Source organism: Phascolarctos cinereus, unplaced genomic scaffold (genome assembly GCF_003287225.1).
Source record: "Phascolarctos cinereus isolate Bilbo 61053 unplaced genomic scaffold, phaCin_HiC Scaffold_4;HRSCAF=312, whole genome shotgun sequence".
NCBI lineage: Eukaryota > Metazoa > Chordata > Mammalia > Diprotodontia > Phascolarctidae > Phascolarctos > Phascolarctos cinereus.
Genome location: NW_027555847.1, coordinates 466,409,238 through 466,421,477, shown reverse-complemented (window position 1 = coordinate 466,421,477; position 12,240 = coordinate 466,409,238). Strand labels below are relative to the sequence as shown.

General features: G+C 38.5%; 1 protein-coding gene across 2 annotated transcripts in view; it reads right to left on the bottom strand.

Moving 5' to 3' along the window:
• Positions 1-12,240, bottom strand: part of ARMC1 (armadillo repeat containing 1) — a 98,552-nt gene that overhangs the window by 55,646 nt on the left and 30,666 nt on the right. For both annotated transcript variants that reach the window (XM_021002082.2, XM_021002081.2), the window contains one exon: positions 1,942-2,033. In XM_021002082.2, the coding sequence (XP_020857741.1) occupies positions 1,942-2,033 (92 nt within the window). The remainder of the gene's footprint in view (positions 1-1,941; positions 2,034-12,240) is intronic.

Here is a 12,240-nt window from a genome sequence, read left to right as displayed (position 1 = left end):
CAGTAATCACATCTGCCAGTTCATTAAGGATCCAAGGATGTAGCTCACCTGGGCCTAGCGAAACGAATTTTCAACGAGGGCAGATAGATGTTTTTCTATTGTATTCTTACTATCTTGGGTAACAACTCCCAGCTGGTCATCTTATGTTCTATCAATTACCATATAAAAGTTTTTCTCCATTAAGAAATGAGAGACTGATGATCAGATAATTCAAGGTCTTCCTCTGAAGGCCTGATCTCATGACAAGTGTGGTATAATATCCTCTTAGAACCTGGGAGGCCCACCTCACAGGAGAAGGAAGAGGAATAGCCCAAGGAATCTAGGAACTCAGTCAGAAAATAGAAAACAAGCAGCATAAGAAGGACCTTGGAGGTGCTGTGGCCTAAGAGGGCTTCTGGAAGCTCTTAGGTGGCACTGCATTAGAGCAGGTAGAAGAGTGTGGCCCAGGGAGACTCCAGAAGCTGGAGCTGGGATTTGACAGTGAAAGACAAAAGAGAGTTGAACTAGGAAGGTGTCTGGACAAGTATTTCTGGGACAATACCCTCTGGCAACTAAAGTCTTCCCCTTGCTCTAATTGGTAGGGCATTTTTTAAAAGAATGGGGGTTGATCCTATTCCTCCAAGGTGAAGTGAAAAACCAAAATCTTAAATATCACTGATTCCTTCCTAGGTTTCACAAGTCAAATTTTTACTAGGCTATGGTCTTTTCATTAAGGATAATAAAAATCCTCTAGTGATCTGGACAGGTACACACAGGTTATTCCCCTTCCTCACTGTTCCCACTTATCAGGGAATAGAAAAGTTCACTCAGGTCAGAGACTGCTTTCAGGCAAGGTCTTCCTTAGCTCAGCCTGCCCAGATCCCATGCTGCACTGAAGCCCAGGTGGCCATGAGCAGCTCAGGAATAAAATCATTCTCAAAAACCAATCAAATGGCACTAAATCTCCTCTGTGATCTCCTCAAAAATAGATGCCTAACAATCTCCCCAAAGAAGTCCTTCTGAAACCCATAAATTCTTGATGAGGCTGCTCCATCACCCTCCAGTTCACTGTAGTAAGCAATGAAGTAAATCAATAAATAAGATAGAAAATTTAAATTGTAGACTAGTGGTTCCTACCTTGTGGGTTCATGGAATCTGGGAAACCATCATATATACACCAAACACTGTTATTCTTATCTTTCTTTAGCTCCAACAAAATGTGCAAGATAATTCAGTATAGTAAGCAGTCCTTTTAGACTAAATAATGTCTCTCATATATTCACTATTTTTCAAATATATGTAGATGTTGTGATAAATAAGATACAAATTTAAAAGATTACAGAATTCATAATAGCTTTTTGTCACCACTTGTGTTCTCAATCAGTGGATACCTATAGTATAACCAGCACCATGAGAGGGATCTGTGAAATGTTTTTTTATAGTTAAAAAAGGTCTTAATACTCAAAAAGGATGAAAGTCACTGCTAGAAACTACACTATATCATATTAAATACAATTTTACATAAAATCAGTTACTATTCTGCTCACCTCAATCAATTTAGAGACAATGCAGGGTTTTTTGTTTTTATAATTCATTTATAGTAGAAATGAAAAGGCTAGATATCAGGCCCTTCACCAGGAGGTGAATCTCACCTTTTGGGGTCAGTTAAAAATTAGGCTTGACTTAAATCATTTCAAATGATAACACCTCTTCTACACACAATTAAGCATAAACGAGGATTTCCTACATATATATATTCAACTTCAAGAATTCAGCAGGTCTGACTTAAATCATTTCAAATGATAACATCTCTTCTACAAATAATTAAGCATAAATGAGAACTTCCTGCATATATAGTCAACTTCAAGGATTCGACTAAGACTTTACATGGACTATATGTAAAAGTTTAGCCAGATAATCTATTTCTCTACTTTTAGCAAAACAAAAACACAGTCTACTTACTTTTGTATTACATTTTGCAAGCTCAACATCATGCCCAGTTCACCTTTCATCTTTTCTCTGTTAGCCCGGCATTCTGCCAAGTAGCGTAGAGCCTAAAACAGAAACAATAAATTAATTCTCATTTCTAGATTATCCAAATTAAGTAACTGACTGTAAAAGGTTCTCTTTCTTCATTTGACTTAGAACTATCAAGCTTTAATACTGTGCTCAATAAGCAGTTTGGTTATGACACTTTAATTCAACATGCATTAATTAGCAATTATTAAGTTCCAACATTTCCAGGTGAAAAGACACATTTTTCTGTTTTTCAAATAAATCAATTAGTGTCCTCAAGGAGCTTCTTTCAACTGTGCCTCAGAGTTCAACATTTCAACAAATGAATAAATTCAAGAATTTGAAGAGGAAGAGAATACTGCTAAATGTAAGCACCTGTAAGATGTGGAACAAGTGCTGAGACTTGATGGTTGGTAGAGATTCAATAAGGCTAAGGTAAACAGGGAGTACGTTCCAGGCATGGAATGAGTTTGTAAGTAAGTCTATCAAGCTGGTTGGAACATAAAGTAAATGTAAGGAAGAAAATAAATCTAGAAAGAAAAACTGGAGTCAGACTTTAACTTAAATGGTAGTCAGACTGAAAAGTAAATACAGCTTCTTTTGACTGTCACAAAATCTAATCAAGGCTAGAAGTAATAGTTCCTCTAGGATAAAAGACAAATTCCTCAGCTTGACATTTAGAACACTTTACTATCTGACTACCAGAACGGGGTGCCTTATTCAGATCTTTAATTTAAGTAGATGATTTTAGTAGCTATATACGCAGAGACTGGAGAGAGAATGACAGCAGAGACCAATTTGGTTACTGTGAGAGTCCAAGTGAGAGACAGTAAGTACCCAAACTAAGATCAGTGGAGACATAGCAAGGAATTGGCTAGGGGTGGGGAATAAGAGAAGCACAATAAGTAGTCTTTTTTTCCTTTTGTATCTTGGGAAATTTATTATGTGGTTTTTTCCACTTAATAGTATTTTATTTTTTCCAATTACATGTTACTTCTTAACATTCAGTTTTATAAGATTCTGAGCTCCAAATTTTTTCTCCCTCCCCTCCCCCTTCCCCAAGAAGGGACGCAATCTGATACAGGTTATACATATACAATCATATTAAACATATTTCCACATTAATCATGTTGTAAGAGAAGAATTAGAACAAAAGGGAAAAACCACAATAAAGGGAAAAAAAGTGAAAATAGTACGCTTCAATCTGTATGTGGACAGCATTTTCCATCATGAGTCTTTTGGAGTTGTCTAGATCACTGTATTGCTGAGAAGAGCTAAGTCTATCATAGTTAATCACCACACAATATTACTGTTACTGTGTACAACATTCTCCTGGTTTTGCTCATTTCACTCAGCATCAGTTCATGTAAGTCTTTCCAGGTTTTTCTGAAATCTGCCTGCTCATCACTTCTTACAGCACAATAGCATTCCATTACATTCATACACCACAACTTGTTCAGCCATTCCCCAACTGATGGGCATCCCCTCAATTTCCAATACTTTGCCACCACAAAAAGAGCTGCCAGAAATAATTTTGTAATGTGGATCTTTTTACTTTTTTTATGATCTCTCTGGGATACAGACCTAGTAGTGGTATTGCTGGATCAAAGGGTATGCACAGTTTTATAGCCCTTTGGGCATAATTTCAAATTGTTCTCCAGAATGGTTAGATCAGTTCACAACACAGCAAGTAGTCTTAATGATGGAACTTCCAACCAAGATGGCTGCCTGACCCTAAGGCTGATCACCCTGCTCCTGAATAATTACTTCGGCAAAAACCTGAAATTCACACTAGACTGAATAATGATCAAGAAATCAAGAAACTACAGTGACTTCTTTACCCCAGAATTGAACAAAAAGTCACCCAGAAACCCAGACAACAGGAAAGGCAGCCGCCAGCAAAGCCAGTGTAGGCAACAAAGCCAGAAGCTCCAGTAGAGAAGGACCAGAAACAAGTGTAGCCTGCAAAGCTCTATATCCTAAAGGCTTCACAAGCAAAGGGTTCCCCTGAGAAAGCCTCAGAGAACCAACAAAACACTTCAGGCCCAGGGGCTCTGAGATACTTAAATGACACAGAGGACCCAAAGATCCATGGCTCTGAACCTCAAACATCTACAAAGCCTAACTCTAGGAGGCAGAGATCAGCACAGAAAGCAGGGTGGGCCAAGTCAACCACACCAAGAAATAACCTGTATAGATGAGAAAACCAAAGACGACCCAAAACAGTATAAAAAATTACTGGACACCTAAATCTACTGTAGATCCCCAAAAGAAGGGTAACTGTAAAACTTGCAAGGAAACTAAAAAGGCTAAAGTGGATTTTTCACACAATCTACATGAGAATATATGGGAAATGATGCAAGAGATAAAAATGAAATTAAAGCTCCATAACAAAGAAAAGAGAACAGAAAACAGTAAACCTAACCCAAGTAATGAATTCTCTGAAAGCTAGAACAGACCAAATAGAAATTAATAACTACATGAAATAGTTATAAAAAATATCAGAAAAAAAAATCAAGACTAAATATAAAACATCAAAAACGGGGAGCCAAGATGGAGAAGGAAACAGCAGTACAGCGAGCTGTGCCCCATCCCCAAACTGCTCCAAACAGATCTAGAAAATGCACCAGACAAAATCCTGAAGAGGAAATTTTTTAAAAAGTCATAATGAGTCATTTTTCCAGCCTAGTTCAGTACAGAGAGACAGAGGTTTACGGACACTGGGGACAGGGCCTGGTGCAGCACTGCAGTGCCAAAGGACAGCCTGTGACCTGGGACAATAAAGAAGTCCCAAATCCCTTGCAAGATATCTCCAGACCCATACTGGAGCACCATGATGGGGAAAGGTACTGACCAGCAGCTTTGCTGCCCAGTACAGAATAACTAGTCATAGATCCAGGTTGGACTGATGAGTGACCCTGCTCCCAAATTACCCTGTCCAAGAAGTCTTGGGCTGTAGGTAATGTACCAATGGAAGAGCAAATTCAGAAGCAAGCAATAGCAATGTGATTCTTTAGCTTCTAGTCCAGCCTAAAGCCTTGCAGAGAAATAATCAGGGCAGGAATCTAAGACCTAAGGGAAGCCAGCAGTTTCCTCACTGAACGAGCAGATATCATTCTGCTAGCTGATGGTGTTTGAGCTCAGCACAGTCTGCTGTTGCTCGGACCCAAAGGCAAGATAGGAACCTGCAGAGCTCAGATTGGGGGCAGCACTCAGACTTTGCCCTGCACCAGACCACTTTAGGAACACCATAAGCTTCCAGATCCCCAGCCTATCTCTGAGATCCTAAAATAACACAACACAACGACAACAATATCCCAAGAAAGCAACAAGAGAACCAGCCCAGGCCTTCCCTCTAGAAATGTAGCAGAGCCCAGCCCTAACATGAAGTCCAAAGTCAGGAAGGAGGTTGGAAGTATAGGCAACCAAAAAAAGAACCCCACCATAACAAGCTATTATAGTGGCAGAGACACTCAAGACACAAACACAGAAAAGAATGAACACAAAACATCTACAAGCAATGCCCCAGAGAAAAGCATAGAGTAGGCACAAACTCAACTAGAATTCTTGAAAGATATGAAGCAAGAGTTTAAAAAAATTTTTTAATGTTTTTTATAAATAAAATGACAGTGTTTGAGGAAAACTCTGGAAAAGAAATGAGAGCTATGGAAGAAAGAAGTGGAAAGAGAATTAACAGTTTGGGGGCAGCTAGGTGGCAAAGTGGATAAGCTTTGGAGCCAGGAAGACTTGACTTCAAATCCAGCCTCAAACACTTGACACTTAACTACCTGTGTGACCCTCGGCAAGTTACTTAACCCCACTGCCTAGCCAAAAGAGAGAATGAATTAACAGTTTGGCCCAAACAACAAACTCCCTGAAAATTAGAATGGACAAAATAGAAGCTAGTGACTCCATGAGGTAACAAGAAATATTAAAACAAAGTCAAAAGGCTTAAGAAAAAAAAAAGAAGAAAATATGTTATCTCAAACAAGTGACCTGGAAAAGAGATCAGGGAGAAAAATTTAAGAATCATTGTACTTTCTGAAAGCCATAACCAAAAAAAGAACTTAAGACATCCTATTTAAAGAAATCTTAAAAGAAAACTACCCAGATATCTTAGAACCAGAAGGCAAAGTATAAATAGAAAGAACCTACTGGTTATCTCCTGAAATAAATCCCAAAACACAAACTCCCAGGAACATCGAAGCCAAAATCCCAAGCTTCCAGGCCAAAGGAAAAAAATACTACAAACAGCCAAAAAGAAAGAATTCAAGAACCAAGGAACTGTAGTCAGGATCACACACAATTTAGTAGTTACCAGTATAAAGAAGCAGAGAACTTGGAATATCATGTTCTAAAACGGCTTACATTCAAAAATAACTTACCCAGCAAAACTGAGTATAATGCTAACAGGGGGAAAAATGTACCCTTAATGAAACAGAGGACTTTCAAGCATTCCCGAAAAAAAAGACCAGAGCTGTAGAGAAACTCTGCAGTTCAAATACAGGAGTGAAGGTAAATATTTACAAAAAGGTAAATATGAATGAACAAGGATAAAGGACAAAATAAAGATAAACTGCTTACATTCAAATAAAGGCAGATGACACATCCCCTCTGAACACTCATCATCAGGGGTCATAGAGGGAGTCCAATTAGACAAGATCTGGAAGTGGTTCTGTTATGTCTTGATGATCTTAAGAGAAGAATGGAAAGAGAGGAGAAGAACACACAGGGTGGGGGAAGCACAAGGAAGTTAGGGAAAAGTACCTCACATAAAAAGGGTGCACAAGTACACATCTATACAAAGAGGAGGGTATAGGGAAGTTGCTGACACTTGAATCTCACCCTCATCTCAAACAGCCAAAAGAAGGAAAAATATACACATACACACACACACACACACATATATACAGAAACACATTTCATTCACTCAACAGGAATATGGGAGGGAAAAAGAAAGAGGAGCAAAAATTAGAGAGAGGCTAGATTAAGGGAAAGATTAGTTCTAAGCAAAACAAACCTCAAAGATGCACAAAAATATTTATAATTCTTCTGAGATAACAAAGGGTGGAAATCTGACAGGATGCTCATAAATTGCATAATAGATGAACAGGTTATTATATAAACATGATTGAATATTATTATGCTTAACTCTTAACATGAGGCATAATAACCAACTAGGGTTCCAGTGGACCAAAGAAAACATGACATGCTACCTACTCCCTGATAGAGGGGGGAAGACTCAGACTGTCGAATGAAATCATTTTTTTTTTGACCTGGCCAATGTGGAAGTTTGTTTTAATTGACTAGACATGTCTGTAATGGGTTTTATTTTTCTTGTGTTCTCAATTGGGGGTGGGGGTAGGCAGAGGGCAGGTTAGGGAAGGCAAAAAGGTAAATCTTGACTGATTAAACTAAATTTTTTTTTTTTTGCTTTTTGGTAAAGCAATTGGGTTAAGTGACTTGCCCAGGGTCACACAGCTAGTAAGTGTTAAGTGTCTGTTAAGGAGGGGCAGCTAGGTGGTGCAGTGGATAAAGCACCAGCCTTAGACTCAGGAGGACCTGAGTTCAAATCCAACCTCAGACACATAACACTTACTAGCTGTGTGACCCTGGGCAAGTCACTTACCCCACTGCCTAACCCCCCCCAAAAAAAAATTAGATTGGAGTAAATTAAATCTTTAAAAAAAGAAGGAAAGAAAGGAGAGCTAAGGAAGAAAAGAACTGGAAAGGAAATTTACAACTTGGCACAAGAGTTACAAAACTCTGCCCAACCAGTCCCTGAAAATCAAAACAGACTAAAGAGAAGAAAATTACTGAAGACAATAAAAAATATTAAAACAAAATCAAAAGAGGGGAAAAATAGAAGAAAATGTAGGGTATCTTATAGGAAAAACAACTGACCTGGAAAACAGATCAAGGAGAAAAAATTTAAGAAATTAGAAGACCTCAATGCCATGACCAAAAAAAGAGCTTAGATATTATATTTCAAGAAATCTTAAAAGAAAACTGCCCAGATCTCTAACAATCAGAAGGCAAAGTATACATGGAAAGCATCCACCTGCTACCTCCTGAAAAAAAAACTCAAAAATGAAAACCCCCAGAGAAACACTGTATCCGAAATCCAGAGCTTCCAAGTCAAAGAAAAAATACTTCAAGCAGTCTTGGAAATAAAGAATTCACATAGCAAGGAGCCACAATCAAGATCATATACAATTTAACAATCACAGTTATGAAGGAGTAGACAGCTTAGAATACTATATCCCGCAAGACAAAGAATACAGGCTAAGAGCCAAGAGTTACTTGCCCAACAAAACCAAATATAATCCTAATGGGAAAAAGAGACCTTTAAAAAAATAGAGGGCTTCCAAGCATCCTGATAAAATTATCAGAGCTGGATAGAAATTCTGAAGTTCAAACACAAGAGTTAAGAGAAACATATGCAAAAATATTTATATAGCTCTTTCTGAGGTGGGAAAGGATGGCAATCTGAGGGGGCGTCCATCAGTGGGGAATGGCTGAACAAATCATGGCATATAAAATCAGCAGAATATCATCGTGCTTTAAAAAACAATGAATAGAATGGTTTCAGAGAAACCTAGAAAGGCTTAAATGAACTGATACAGAGTGAACAGAACCAGAAAAACAATTTATACAAAGACAACAATTAGGTAAAGACAACTTTTAAAGAATTAGTAACTCTGATCTTTGTAATGACCAACCACAATTCCAGAAGACTAATGGAAACCTATCATCCACTTCCTGATAGTTGGATTCAGAGTGCAAAATGAGACACCTTTTTTTTTTAATTTTTAATTTTTTTTGCCTTTTTGGTGAGGCAATTGGGGTTAAGTGACTTGCCCAGGATCACACAGCTGGTAAGTGTCATGTGTCTGAGGCCGCATTTGAACTCAGGTCCTCCTGACTCCAAGGCTGGAGCTTATCCAATGCTTCCCTGAGACATCTTTTTTTTTTCTTTTTGGACATGGACAACAGAGAAATTTGTTTTGTCTGACTGCATGTGTTTGTAATAGGGGTTTTGTTTTCCTTTCGTTCTGGTGGGGGTGGGGAGTGTGCAGAGGGAGAAAAGGCAGCTTTTGGCTGATAAAAAAAAATAAAAGTTTTCTTAAAGATACCAAAAACATTTAAATGACCCTAGAAAACAGGTCAAAGAAAGATTCTACTACATAAAAGCCATGATTTGAAAAGAAAATTCCTAGACACTCTCTCTATTCAAGAAATCGCAAATGAAAACTACTTCAGAGCTACTAAAACCAGAGAGTAAAGACAGATAAAATCCACCAATCACCTACTAAAAAGAGCTCCAAAACAAAAATCCCAGGAATATCAGTGCCAAAATCCAAAGCTCTCACATCAAAGAAAAAATACTACAAGCATTCAAAAAGAGTAGTCCAAGTACAAAAAAACCACTCAGGATCACATAAGACCTGGCAACATCCACAAAAAATGAGAGGATACCTTCTTCCAAAAGACAAAATAAATACACTTATGAAGAATGACTTACCCAACAAAGCTGAGTATAATCTCACAGAGAGAAAAACAAGCCTTTAATGGAACAGAGGAAGTACGAGCATTTCTGATTAAAAGATCAAAGGTGAAAAGAGATGTTGCAACATGAGTCCAGAGAAACCCAGAAAGGTAATTCATCTGAGACACTGAGAGGTGTTCTATCATGATGTAGTACTAACATTCCAAGAAAGGGAGAATGATCAAGTGCCCCTTCAGAACCTTTAATGTTTTCAAAGAATATTAAGAGAGTTAAATAAGAAAAACAGAGAACCCAGGGATGGTCTAGTACTGCCCTTAGGGTCAGAAAAGTAAAAGGAAGAAAACACTAACGGTACAAAGTAGGAAGAGGCACGGAGCCAAGATGGTGGAGTGAAAGCAGCAACTGGCTTGAGCTCTCCCCCAAACCCCAGCGAATACCTATAAAAAAATGGCTCTAAAAAAATTCTAAATTAGCAGAACCCACAAAAAGACAGAGTGAAACAAATTTCCAGCCAAAGACAGCCTAGATGGTTGATCAGAAAGGTATATTGTGCCGGGCGGGGAAAGGAGTGCAGCCGTGTGGGCGCGCAGGCCACAGCAAACCTGGAGCAGGCCTCAGGGGAATGAATTCCAGGCAGCTGTGACAGTTTCCAGACTTCTCAACCCACAAATGCCAAAGACAACTTAGAAGGTCAGTGGGAAAAGTCTGTGACTGAAGTGAGAGAGAAGCTTGGTCCCAACCCCAGTCTCTGTGTGTGGCCCCGGGGTGGCAGCTACTTCTGGACCTTCCAGTCCACACACTGAGGGGGGAATCAAGTGGCTGATTAGAGGGGGATTGCAGGGATCTCTTTGCTGGTACAAGATTCTCTTGCTTCACTTGTGCTTGGATCTGGGACACAGTTCTAGGTGGCGATCCTGGGGCAAGGAGAAGAGCTAGCATGGTGGAGCTTGTAGTGGTGGTAAAGAGAAAATCCTCCTCACAGTTCCAAGGAAAAAAAAGAGTCCTCTAGTACTAGACTAGAGCACAGGCCAGGAAAGGAGTAAACACCTCACCCCTCATCATACCAACTTGGAAGAACTGAAAATTTACAGGTCTCTAGAAGTAAGCTTGGGACAGTATATTCTCCACATTGGAAGCAGACCCCTACATTAACAAAGAGTTTACAAGTCAAATAATTGGCTAGGAACATGAGCAAACAATGCAAAACAAGTCAGACCACAGAATCTTTCTTTGGTGACAAAGAAGATCAAAACATACAACCAGAAAAAGACAACAAAGTCAAAGCTCCTACATCCAAAGCCTCCAAGAAAAATATGAATCAATCCCAGGCCTTGGAAGAGCTCAAAAGGGATTTTGAGAAGCAAGTAAGAGAAGTAGAGGAAAAACTGGGAAGAGAAATGAGAGTGATGCAAGAAAATCATGAAAAACAAGTCAACAGCTTGCTAAAGGAGACCCAAAAAAACTGAAGAAAATAACACCTTAAAAAATAGCCTAACCCAAATGGCAAAAGAGGTCCAAAAAGCCAATGAGAAGAATGCCCTAAAAAGAAAAATTAGCCAAATGGAAAAGGAAGTCCAAAAGATTACTGAAGAAAATACTTCCTTAAAAATTAGAGCAATTGGATGAACAGGCTGACTTCAGAAAAACCTGGAAAGATTTATATAGTCTGATGCCGAGTGAAGTGAGCAGAACCAAGAGGACTTTGTACACAATAATAGCCACGTTATACAATGACTAAGATTGTTAAACTGAACCCTTCTCAGCATTACAAGGATCTAAGACATCTCCAGAGGCCTCGGGATGGAAAATGCTGTCCACATCCAAAGACAGAACTATGGAAGTTGAATCGCTATCACTTATTTTTACCTTCTGTTGAGTTTTGTTTCATCTTTCTGATGGTTCCTCCTACTGGTTTTAATTTTTACTTACAACTTCACTAATGTGAAAATATGTTTAATGGGTACGTAAATGTAAAGCCTATGTCACATTGTGCACCGTCTAGGGGAAGGTGGGGGGGAGAAAAAGGGAGAAAAATTTTCAACTCAAAAGCATATGGAAAAAATAAAAATAAAAATAAAAAATAAGAAAAATAAGAAAAAAAATTAGAGCAATTGGAAGCTAGCAACTTTATGAGAAATCAAGACACTGTAAAACAAATCCAAAAGAATGAAAAATTAGAAAACAATGTGAAATATCTCACTGGAAAAACAACTGACCTGGGAAACAGATCCAGGAGAGAGAATCTAAAAATTATTGGACTATCTGAAAGCCATGATCAAAAAAAAAGAGCCTAGACATCATCCTTCAAGAAATTATCAAGGAAAACTGCCCTGATATTTTAGAACCAGAGGGCAAAATAGAAATTGAAAGACTCCACCAATCACCTCCTAAAAGAGATCCCCAAAGGAAAACTCCTAGGAATATTGTAGCCAAACTCCAGAGTTTACAGGTCAAGGAGAAAATATTACAAGCAGCCAGAAAGAAACAATTCAAGTACTGTGGAAACACAATCAGGATAACACAAGATTTAGCAGCTTCTACATTAAAGGACCGCAAGGCATGGAATATAATATTCCGAAGGGCAAAAGAGACAGGATTACAACCAAGAATCACCTACCCAGCAAAACAGTATAATCCTTCAGGGGAAAAAATGACAATTCAGTGAAATAGAGAACTTTCAAACATTCTTGATAAAAAGACCAGGGCTGAATAGAAAAGTTGATTTTCAAATAAAA